The 11,743-nt window shown below is 57.5% G+C and overlaps 1 protein-coding gene across 1 annotated transcript in view; it reads right to left on the bottom strand.

Annotated features, from left to right (window-relative positions):
- Nucleotides 1–524: 524 nt before the first annotated feature.
- LOC137848232 (involucrin-like) overlaps nucleotides 525–11,743 on the bottom strand; it is a 43,359-nt gene continuing 32,140 nt past the window's right edge. The window contains exons 21-28 of the mRNA XM_068667227.1: nucleotides 11,050–11,169; nucleotides 9,547–9,666; nucleotides 8,044–8,163; nucleotides 6,541–6,660; nucleotides 5,038–5,157; nucleotides 3,535–3,654; nucleotides 2,032–2,151; nucleotides 525–648 (exon numbers count right to left, since the gene is read on the bottom strand). Of these exons, the coding sequence (XP_068523328.1) occupies nucleotides 525–648; nucleotides 2,032–2,151; nucleotides 3,535–3,654; nucleotides 5,038–5,157; nucleotides 6,541–6,660; nucleotides 8,044–8,163; nucleotides 9,547–9,666; nucleotides 11,050–11,169 (964 nt within the window). The remainder of the gene's footprint in view (nucleotides 649–2,031; nucleotides 2,152–3,534; nucleotides 3,655–5,037; nucleotides 5,158–6,540; nucleotides 6,661–8,043; nucleotides 8,164–9,546; nucleotides 9,667–11,049; nucleotides 11,170–11,743) is intronic.

Raw genomic sequence — 11,743 nt, 5'->3', positions numbered from 1 at the left:
CAGGGGATGTGAGAATACGAGTGGCCTGCACATCGTGACTGTGCCTATGGGGCTTGAAGTGCTGTGGCACTGATGTCTCCTGCATGCTTCCGTCAAGGTGCCTTCATTTTTTCTCGGTGCTACAAGTCAGCTGCTTGTCTGCCCCGGTCTTTCAGCAGGGCTGCGTGAGGGGCTAACCTTGCCTTTCATGGCTTAAAGCCACACATAGCACTGAAGATGCCGGGCCAAATTACCTGAGTTTCCACAGCCTCCAAGAGGGTACAGCAACGTAACAACAGGACTCAAAGGCCCAGACGCTGCAGGGGCTCTTCTGATGGGACATGTTCTGAAAAGAGACTGCAAAGCTGCTAGAGCAGAAGACAGTGGAGGACAGCTTGCTCTGCCCATGCACGGTGCCCTGCACGCTCTTGTGCTTGCTCTCTGGGGGCTGCAGCTACCCTCAGGACACATTGACCTCCTCTGGCGTGGTCTCTTGCATGGGCTGCGCTGCATTAAGAAATGGCTTCTGGTGGCTGGAAGACCTCCTACTCTTTCTCCTCCTCCTGCTCCTCCTCCCGCTCCTCCTTCTCTTCCTCCCGCACCTCCTTCTCCTCCCCTTGTGCCAGCTGGCCCTCCAAAGCTCGAATCCCCTTTGTACAGCCGCTCTGACTGTCACCTTGGCGTTTGCATAGCTGTTTCTCACACTTTTTCTTCCTCACCCCGAAGTGCTGAGCAGCATTTTGCCCTGTTTGGGTGCCTTTTCACGGCAACCTTTCTCCCGAGGCCGCGCCTACTTGGCTGCTAGGCTCTGCCATGCATTGCGGCAGTGCCGCTGGTACCGGCAGTGTCAGCATTGGGCCAAAACTGGCGTTTACTCAGAGGCCACCGGCAGCCCCCGGTGCCAGCACCTGGGCATACAGCCGGTACGGGTCTCTAGAAGTGTATGTACACCTAGATCTGAGCACTTCCCAGTCTGGAAGCAGGCACCCAATCAGAGGGAGGCCTGAGCAGACAACAGGGTTTTAATAAGAAACGCCACTAAGCCAATCAGAGAGCGGTACAAAACCAGGTGGGTTGGGTCCTTTCACAAAATGGCGGCTGCTCACTGTGGAATGCGGACCGAAACAAAATGGTGCCCGCCGCTGCGGGTGGGTGGGAGGCATTGCCTGTCCTGGTCCGTCCCACCTCTGGGAGAGCCACTCAGCGGTTTAGTCCTGCCCTTCACAAAGGGCCCTTTCCCCGCCCTGCCACGCGGTGTATGCCCAGCGCCTCCAGCTGGTGGCTTGGAAGAGCTGCAGACACGGCTCTGTGGAGCTGCGCTAGCAGCAGAAGCAGCAGCTGCGCCTGCTGCAGTGTTCATGATCTGACCGGCCGCTTGGTAGCAGGTGTTCCACAGCATATCATGCGTAGTCAAGTGGGCCTGCAGCTGTGAGTCTGGGGAGTGGAAAGGGTTTAGCGATCAGCTTTGGTGGAGGGCGTGTTGGCGCATTTCACGATAACCAGGTGGACTGTTCCTGCTCTTTGCAGGGGATGTGAGAATACGAGTGGCCTGCACATCGTGACTGTGCCTATGGGGCTTGAAGTGCTGTGGCACTGATGTCTCCTGCATGCTTCCGTCAAGGTGCCTTCATTTTTTCTCGGTGCTACAAGTCAGCTGCTTGTCTGCCCCGGTCTTTCAGCAGGGCTGCGTGAGGGGCTAACCTTGCCTTTCATGGCTTAAAGCCACACATAGCACTGAAGATGCCGGGCCAAATTACCTGAGTTTCCACAGCCTCCAAGAGGGTACAGCAACGTAACAACAGGACTCAAAGGCCCAGACGCTGCAGGGGCTCTTCTGATGGGACATGTTCTGAAAAGAGACTGCAAAGCTGCTAGAGCAGAAGACAGTGGAGGACAGCTTGCTCTGCCCATGCACGGTGCCCTGCACGCTCTTGTGCTTGCTCTCTGGGGGCTGCAGCTTCCCTCAGGACACATTGACCTCCTCTGGCGTGGTCTCTCGCACGGGCTGCGCTGCATTAAGAAATGGCTTCTGGTGGCTGGAAGACCTCCTACTCTTTCTCCTCCTCCTGCTCCTCCTCCCGCTCCTCCTTCTCTTCCTCCCGCACCTCCTTCTCCTCCCCTTGTGCCAGCTGGCCCTCCAAAGCTCGAATCCCCTTTGTACAGCCGCTCTGACTGTCACCTTGGCGTTTGCATAGCTGTTTCTCACACTTTTTCTTCCTCACCCCGAAGTGCTGAGCAGCATTTTGCCCTGTTTGGGTGCCTTTTCACGACAACCTTTCTCCCGAGGCCGCGCCTACTTGGCTGCTAGGCTCTGCCATGCATTGCGGCAGTGCCGCTGGTACCGGCAGTGTCAGCATTGGGCCAAAACTGGCGTTTACTCAGAGGCCACCGGCAGCCCCCGGTGCCAGCACCTGGGCATACAGCCGGTACAGGTCTCTAGAAGTGTATGTACACCTAGATCTGAGCACTTCCCAGTCTGGAAGCAGGCACCCAATCAGAGGGAGGCCTGAGCAGACAACAGGGTTTTAATAAGAAACGCCACTAAGCCAATCAGAGAGCGGTACAAAACCAGGTGGGTTGGGTCCTTTCACAAAATGGCGGCTGCTCACTGTGGAATGCGGACCGAAACAAAATGGTGCCCGCCGCTGCGGGTGGGTGGGAGGCATTGCCTGTCCTGGTCCGTCCCACCTCTGGGAGAGCCACTCAGCGGTTTAGTCCTGCCCTTCACAAAGGGCCCTTTCCCCGCCCTGCCACGCGGTGTATGCCCAGCGCCTCCAGCTGGTGGCCTGGAAGAGCTGCAGACACGGCTCTGTGGAGCTGCGCTAGCAGCAGAAGCAGCAGCTGCGCCTGCTGCAGTGTTCATGATCTGACCGGCCGCTTGGTAGCAGGTGTTCCACAGCATATCATGCGTAGTCAAGTGGGCCTGCAGCTGTGAGTCTGGGGAGTGGAAAGGGTTTAGCGATCAGCTTTGGTGGAGGGCGTGTTGGCGCATTTCACGATAACCAGGTGGACTGTTCCTGCTCTTTGCAGGGGATGTGAGAATACGAGTGGCCTGCACATCGTGACTGTGCCTATGGGGCTTGAAGTGCTGTGGCACTGATGTCTCCTGCATGCTTCCGTCAAGGTGCCTTCATTTTTTCTCGGTGCTACAAGTCAGCTGCTTGTCTGCCCCGGTCTTTCAGCAGGGCTGCGTGAGGGGCTAACCTTGCCTTTCATGGCTTAAAGCCACACATAGCACTGAAGATGCCGGGCCAAATTACCTGAGTTTCCACAGCCTCCAAGAGGGTACAGCAACGTAACAACAGGACTCAAAGGCCCAGACGCTGCAGGGGCTCTTCTGATGGGACATGTTCTGAAAAGAGACTGCAAAGCTGCTAGAGCAGAAGACAGTGGAGGACAGCTTGCTCTGCCCATGCACGGTGCCCTGCACGCTCTTGTGCTTGCTCTCTGGGGGCTGCAGCTTCCCTCAGGACACATTGACCTCCTCTGGCGTGGTCTCTCGCACGGGCTGCGCTGCATTAAGAAATGGCTTCTGGTGGCTGGAAGACCTCCTACTCTTTCTCCTCCTCCTGCTCCTCCTCCCGCTCCTCCTTCTCTTCCTCCCGCACCTCCTTCTCCTCCCCTTGTGCCAGCTGGCCCTCCAAAGCTCGAATCCCCTTTGTACAGCCGCTCTGACTGTCACCTTGGCGTTTGCATAGCTGTTTCTCACACTTTTTCTTCCTCACCCCGAAGTGCTGAGCAGCATTTTGCCCTGTTTGGGTGCCTTTTCACGACAACCTTTCTCCCGAGGCCGCGCCTACTTGGCTGCTAGGCTCTGCCATACATTGCGGCAGTGCCGCTGGTACCGGCAGTGTCAGCATTGGGCCAAAACTGGCGTTTACTCAGAGGCCACCGGCAGCCCCCGGTGCCAGCACCTGGGCATACAGCCGGTACGGGTCTCTAGAAGTGTATGTACACCTAGATCTGAGCACTTCCCAGTCTGGAAGCAGGCACCCAATCAGAGGGAGGCCTGAGCAGACAACAGGGTTTTAATAAGAAACGCCACTAAGCCAATCAGAGAGCGGTACAAAACCAGGTGGGTTGGGTCCTTTCACAAAATGGCGGCTGCTCACTGTGGAATGCGGACCGAAACAAAATGGTGCCCGCCGCTGCGGGTGGGTGGGAGGCATTGCCTGTCCTGGCCCGTCCCACCTCTGGGAGAGCCACTCAGCAGTTTAGTCCTGCCCTTCACAAAGGGCCCTTTCCCCGCCCTGCCACGCGGTGTATGCCCAGCGCCTCCAGCTGGTGGCTTGGAAGAGCCGCAGACACGGCTCTGTGGAGCTGCGCTAGCAGCAGAAGCAGCAGCTGCGCCTGCTGCAGTGTTCATGATCTGACCGGCCGCTTGGTAGCAGGTGTTCCACAGCATATCATGCGTAGTCAAGTGGGCCTGCAGCTGTGAGTCTGGGGAGTGGAAAGGGTTTAGCGATCAGCTTTGGTGGAGGGCGTGTTGGCGCATTTCACGATAACCAGGTGGACTGTTCCTGCTCTTTGCAGGGGATGTGAGAATACGAGTGGCCTGCACATCGTGACTGTGCCTATGGGGCTTGAAGTGCTGTGGCACTGATGTCTCCTGCATGCTTCCGTCAAGGTGCCTTCATTTTTTCTCGGTGCTACAAGTCAGCTGCTTGTCTGCCCCGGTCTTTCAGCAGGGCTGCGTGAGGGGCTAACCTTGCCTTTCATGGCTTAAAGCCACACATAGCACTGAAGATGCCGGGCCAAATTACCTGAGTTTCCACAGCCTCCAAGAGGGTACAGCAACGTAACAACAGGACTCAAAGGCCCAGACGCTGCAGGGGCTCTTCTGATGGGACATGTTCTGAAAAGAGACTGCAAAGCTGCTAGAGCAGAAGACAGTGGAGGACAGCTTGCTCTGCCCATGCACGGTGCCCTGCACGCTCTTGTGCTTGCTCTCTGGGGGCTGCAGCTTCCCTCAGGACACATTGACCTCCTCTGGCGTGGTCTCTCGCACGGGCTGCGCTGCATTAAGAAATGGCTTCTGGTGGCTGGAAGACCTCCTACTCTTTCTCCTCCTCCTGCTCCTCCTCCCGCTCCTCCTTCTCTTCCTCCCGCACCTCCTTCTCCTCCCCTTGTGCCAGCTGGCCCTCCAAAGCTCGAATCCCCTTTGTACAGCCGCTCTGACTGTCACCTTGGCGTTTGCATAGCTGTTTCTCACACTTTTTCTTCCTCACCCCGAAGTGCTGAGCAGCATTTTGCCCTGTTTGGGTGCCTTTTCACGACAACCTTTCTCCCGAGGCCGCGCCTACTTGGCTGCTAGGCTCTGCCATACATTGCGGCAGTGCCGCTGGTACCGGCAGTGTCAGCATTGGGCCAAAACTGGCGTTTACTCAGAGGCCACCGGCAGCCCCCGGTGCCAGCACCTGGGCATACAGCCGGTACGGGTCTCTAGAAGTGTATGTACACCTAGATCTGAGCACTTCCCAGTCTGGAAGCAGGCACCCAATCAGAGGGAGGCCTGAGCAGACAACAGGGTTTTAATAAGAAACGCCACTAAGCCAATCAGAGAGCGGTACAAAACCAGGTGGGTTGGGTCCTTTCACAAAATGGCGGCTGCTCACTGTGGAATGCGGACCGAAACAAAATGGTGCCCGCCGCTGCGGGTGGGTGGGAGGCATTGCCTGTCCTGGCCCGTCCCACCTCTGGGAGAGCCACTCAGCAGTTTAGTCCTGCCCTTCACAAAGGGCCCTTTCCCCGCCCTGCCACGCGGTGTATGCCCAGCGCCTCCAGCTGGTGGCTTGGAAGAGCCGCAGACACGGCTCTGTGGAGCTGCGCTAGCAGCAGAAGCAGCAGCTGCGCCTGCTGCAGTGTTCATGATCTGACCGGCCGCTTGGTAGCAGGTGTTCCACAGCATATCATGCGTAGTCAAGTGGGCCTGCAGCTGTGAGTCTGGGGAGTGGAAAGGGTTTAGCGATCAGCTTTGGTGGAGGGCGTGTTGGCGCATTTCACGATAACCAGGTGGACTGTTCCTGCTCTTTGCAGGGGATGTGAGAATACGAGTGGCCTGCACATCGTGACTGTGCCTATGGGGCTTGAAGTGCTGTGGCACTGATGTCTCCTGCATGCTTCCGTCAAGGTGCCTTCATTTTTTCTCGGTGCTACAAGTCAGCTGCTTGTCTGCCCCGGTCTTTCAGCAGGGCTGCGTGAGGGGCTAACCTTGCCTTTCATGGCTTAAAGCCACACATAGCACTGAAGATGCCGGGCCAAATTACCTGAGTTTCCACAGCCTCCAAGAGGGTACAGCAACGTAACAACAGGACTCAAAGGCCCAGACGCTGCAGGGGCTCTTCTGATGGGACATGTTCTGAAAAGAGACTGCAAAGCTGCTAGAGCAGAAGACAGTGGAGGACAGCTTGCTCTGCCCATGCACGGTGCCCTGCACGCTCTTGTGCTTGCTCTCTGGGGGCTGCAGCTTCCCTCAGGACACATTGACCTCCTCTGGCGTGGTCTCTCGCACGGGCTGCGCTGCATTAAGAAACGGCTTCTGGTGGCTGGAAGACCTCCTACTCTTTCTCCTCCTCCTGCTCCTCCTCCCGCTCCTCCTTCTCTTCCTCCCGCACCTCCTTCTCCTCCCCTTGTGCCAGCTGGCCCTCCAAAGCTCGAATCCCCTTTGTACAGCCGCTCTGACTGTCACCTTGGCGTTTGCATAGCTGTTTCTCACACTTTTTCTTCCTCACCCCGAAGTGCTGAGCAGCATTTTGCCCTGTTTGGGTGCCTTTTCACGGCAACCTTTCTCCCGAGGCCGCGCCTACTTGGCTGCTAGGCTCTGCCATGCATTGCGGCAGTGCCGCTGGTACCGGCAGTGTCAGCATTGGGCCAAAACTGGCGTTTACTCAGAGGCCACCGGCAGCCCCCGGTGCCAGCACCTGGGCATACAGCCGGTACGGGTCTCTAGAAGTGTATGTACACCTAGATCTGAGCACTTCCCAGTCTGGAAGCAGGCACCCAATCAGAGGGAGGCCTGAGCAGACAACAGGGTTTTAATAAGAAACGCCACTAAGCCAATCAGAGAGAGGTACAAAACCAGGTGGGTTGGGTCCTTTCACAAAATGGCGGCTGCTCACTGTGGAATGCGGACCGAAACAAAATGGTGCCCGCCGCTGCGGGTGGGTGGGAGGCATTGCCTGTCCTGGCCCGTCCCACCTCTGGGAGAGCCACTCAGCAGTTTAGTCCTGCCCTTCACAAAGGGCCCTTTCCCCGCCCTGCCACGCGGTGTATGCCCAGCGCCTCCAGCTGGTGGCTTGGAAGAGCCGCAGACACGGCTCTGTGGAGCTGCGCTAGCAGCAGAAGCAGCAGCTGCGCCTGCTGCAGTGTTCATGATCTGACCGGCCGCTTGGTAGCAGGTGTTCCACAGCATATCATGCGTAGTCAAGTGGGCCTGCAGCTGTGAGTCTGGGGAGTGGAAAGGGTTTAGCGATCAGCTTTGGTGGAGGGCGTGTTGGCGCATTTCACGATAACCAGGTGGACTGTTCCTGCTCTTTGCAGGGGATGTGAGAATACGAGTGGCCTGCACATCGTGACTGTGCCTATGGGGCTTGAAGTGCTGTGGCACTGATGTCTCCTGCATGCTTCCGTCAAGGTGCCTTCATTTTTTCTCGGTGCTACAAGTCAGCTGCTTGTCTGCCCCGGTCTTTCAGCAGGGCTGCGTGAGGGGCTAACCTTGCCTTTCATGGCTTAAAGCCACACATAGCACTGAAGATGCCGGGCCAAATTACCTGAGTTTCCACAGCCTCCAAGAGGGTACAGCAACGTAACAACAGGACTCAAAGGCCCAGACGCTGCAGGGGCTCTTCTGATGGGACATGTTCTGAAAAGAGACTGCAAAGCTGCTAGAGCAGAAGACAGTGGAGGACAGCTTGCTCTGCCCATGCACGGTGCCCTGCACGCTCTTGTGCTTGCTCTCTGGGGGCTGCAGCTTCCCTCAGGACACATTGACCTCCTCTGGCGTGGTCTCTCGCACGGGCTGCGCTGCATTAAGAAACGGCTTCTGGTGGCTGGAAGACCTCCTACTCTTTCTCCTCCTCCTGCTCCTCCTCCCGCTCCTCCTTCTCTTCCTCCCGCACCTCCTTCTCCTCCCCTTGTGCCAGCTGGCCCTCCAAAGCTCGAATCCCCTTTGTACAGCCGCTCTGACTGTCACCTTGGCGTTTGCATAGCTGTTTCTCACACTTTTTCTTCCTCACCCCGAAGTGCTGAGCAGCATTTTGCCCTGTTTGGGTGCCTTTTCACGGCAACCTTTCTCCCGAGGCCGCGCCTACTTGGCTGCTAGGCTCTGCCATGCATTGCGGCAGTGCCGCTGGTACCGGCAGTGTCAGCATTGGGCCAAAACTGGCGTTTACTCAGAGGCCACCGGCAGCCCCCGGTGCCAGCACCTGGGCATACAGCCGGTACGGGTCTCTAGAAGTGTATGTACACCTAGATCTGAGCACTTCCCAGTCTGGAAGCAGGCACCCAATCAGAGGGAGGCCTGAGCAGACAACAGGGTTTTAATAAGAAACGCCACTAAGCCAATCAGAGAGAGGTACAAAACCAGGTGGGTTGGGTCCTTTCACAAAATGGCGGCTGCTCACTGTGGAATGCGGACCGAAACAAAATGGTGCCCGCCGCTGCGGGTGGGTAGGAGGCATTGCCTGTCCTGGCCCGTCCCACCTCTGGGAGAGCCACTCAGCAGTTTAGTCCTGCCCTTCACAAAGGGCCCTTTCCCCGCCCTGCCACGCGGTGTATGCCCAGCGCCTCCAGCTGGTGGCTTGGAAGAGCCGCAGACACGGCTCTGTGGAGCTGCGCTAGCAGCAGAAGCAGCAGCTGCGCCTGCTGCAGTGTTCATGATCTGACCGGCCGCTTGGTAGCAGGTGTTCCACAGCATATCATGCGTAGTCAAGTGGGCCTGCAGCTGTGAGTCTGGGGAGTGGAAAGGGTTTAGCGATCAGCTTTGGTGGAGGGCGTGTTGGCGCATTTCACGATAACCAGGTGGACTGTTCCTGCTCTTTGCAGGGGATGTGAGAATACGAGTGGCCTGCACATCGTGACTGTGCCTATGGGGCTTGAAGTGCTGTGGCACTGATGTCTCCTGCATGCTTCCGTCAAGGTGCCTTCATTTTTTCTCGGTGCTACAAGTCAGCTGCTTGTCTGCCCCGGTCTTTCAGCAGGGCTGCGTGAGGGGCTAACCTTGCCTTTCATGGCTTAAAGCCACACATAGCACTGAAGATGCCGGGCCAAATTACCTGAGTTTCCACAGCCTCCAAGAGGGTACAGCAACGTAACAACAGGACTCAAAGGCCCAGACGCTGCAGGGGCTCTTCTGATGGGACATGTTCTGAAAAGAGACTGCAAAGCTGCTAGAGCAGAAGACAGTGGAGGACAGCTTGCTCTGCCCATGCACGGTGCCCTGCACGCTCTTGTGCTTGCTCTCTGGGGGCTGCAGCTTCCCTCAGGACACATTGACCTCCTCTGGCGTGGTCTCTCGCACGGGCTGCGCTGCATTAAGAAACGGCTTCTGGTGGCTGGAAGACCTCCTACTCTTTCTCCTCCTCCTGCTCCTCCTCCCGCTCCTCCTTCTCTTCCTCCTGCACCTCCTTCTCCTCCCCTTGTGCCAGCTGGCCCTCCAAAGCTCGAATCCCCTTTGTACAGCCGCTCTGACTGTCACCTTGGCGTTTGCATAGCTGTTTCTCACACTTTTTCTTCCTCACCCCGAAGTGCTGAGCAGCATTTTGCCCTGTTTGGGTGCCTTTTCACGGCAACCTTTCTCCCGAGGCCGCGCCTACTTGGCTGCTAGGCTCTGCCATGCATTGCGGCAGTGCCGCTGGTACCGGCAGTGTCAGCATTGGGCCAAAACTGGCGTTTACTCAGAGGCCACCGGCAGCCCCCGGTGCCAGCACCTGGGCATACAGCCGGTACGGGTCTCTAGAAGTGTATGTACACCTAGATCTGAGCACTTCCCAGTCTGGAAGCAGGCACCCAATCAGAGGGAGGCCTGAGCAGACAACAGGGTTTTAATAAGAAACGCCACTAAGCCAATCAGAGAGCGGTACAAAACCAGGTGGGTTGGGTCCTTTCACAAAATGGCGGCTGCTCACTGTGGAATGCGGACCGAAACAAAATGGTGCCCGCCGCTGCGGGTGGGTGGGAGGCATTGCCTGTCCTGGCCCGTCCCACCTCCGGGAGAGCCACTCAGCAGTTTAGTCCTGCCCTTCACAAAGGGCCCTTTCCCCGCCCTGCCACGCGGTGTATGCCCAGCGCCTCCAGCTGGTGGCTTGGAAGAGCCGCAGACACGGCTCTGTGGAGCTGCGCTAGCAGCAGAAGCAGCAGCTGCGCCTGCTGCAGTGTTCATGATCTGACCGGCCGCTTGGTAGCAGGTGTTCCGCAGCATATCATGCGTAGTCAAGTGGGCCTGCAGCTGTGAGTCTGGGGAGTGGAAAGGGTTTAGCGATCAGCTTTGGTGGAGGGCGTGTTGGCGCATTTCACGATAACCAGGTGGACTGTTCCTGCTCTTTGCAGGGGATGTGAGAATACGAGTGGCCTGCACATCGTGACTGTGCCTATGGGGCTTGAAGTGCTGTGGCACTGATGTCTCCTGCATGCTTCCGTCAAGGTGCCTTCATTTTTTCTCGGTGCTACAAGTCAGCTGCTTGTCTGCCCCGGTCTTTCAGCAGGGCTGCGTGAGGGGCTAACCTTGCCTTTCATGGCTTAAAGCCACACATAGCACTGAAGATGCCGGGCCAAATTACCTGAGTTTCCACAGCCTCCAAGAGGGTACAGCAACGTAACAACAGGACTCAAAGGCCCAGACGCTGCAGGGGCTCTTCTGATGGGACATGTTCTGAAAAGAGACTGCAAAGCTGCTAGAGCAGAAGACAGTGGAGGACAGCTTGCTCTGCCCATGCACGGTGCCCTGCACGCTCTTGTGCTTGCTCTCTGGGGGCTGCAGCTTCCCTCAGGACACATTGACCTCCTCTGGCGTGGTCTCTCGCACGGGCTGCGCTGCATTAAGAAACGGCTTCTGGTGGCTGGAAGACCTCCTACTCTTTCTCCTCCTCCTGCTCCTCCTCCCGCTCCTCCTTCTCTTCCTCCCGCACCTCCTTCTCCTCCCCTTGTGCCAGCTGGCCCTCCAGAGCTCGAATCCCCTTTGTACAGCCGCTCTGACTGTCACCTTGGCGTTTGCATAGCTGTTTCTCACACTTTTTCTTCCTCACCCCGAAGTGCTGAGCAGCATTTTGCCCTGTTTGGGTGCCTTTTCACGGCAACCTTTCTCCCGAGGCCGCGCCTACTTGGCTGCTAGGCTCTGCCATGCATTGCGGCAGTGCCGCTGGTACCGGCAGTGTCAGCATTGGGCCAAAACTGGCGTTTACTCAGAGGCCACCGGCAGCCCCCGGTGCCAGCACCTGGGCATACAGCCGGTACGGGTCTCTAGAAGTGTATGTACACCTAGATCTGAGCACTTCCCAGTCTGGAAGCAGGCACCCAATCAGAGGGAGGCCTGAGCAGACAACAGGGTTTTAATAAGAAACGCCACTAAGCCAATCAGAGAGCGGTACAAAACCAGGTGGGTTGGGTCCTTTCACAAAATGGCGGCTGCTCACTGTGGAATGCGGACCGAAACAAAATGGTGCCCGCCGCTGCGGGTGGGTGGGAGGCATTGCCTGTCCTGGCCCGTCCCACCTCCGGGAGAGCCACTCAGCAGTTTAGTCCTGCCCTTCACAAAGGGCCCTTTCCCCGC

The sequence above is a fragment of the Anas acuta genome, chromosome Z (genome assembly GCF_963932015.1).
Source record: "Anas acuta chromosome Z, bAnaAcu1.1, whole genome shotgun sequence".
Taxonomy (NCBI): domain Eukaryota; kingdom Metazoa; phylum Chordata; class Aves; order Anseriformes; family Anatidae; genus Anas; species Anas acuta.
Note: the sequence above shows the minus strand (reverse complement) of the source record. Positions and strands in the feature narration are given on the sequence as shown.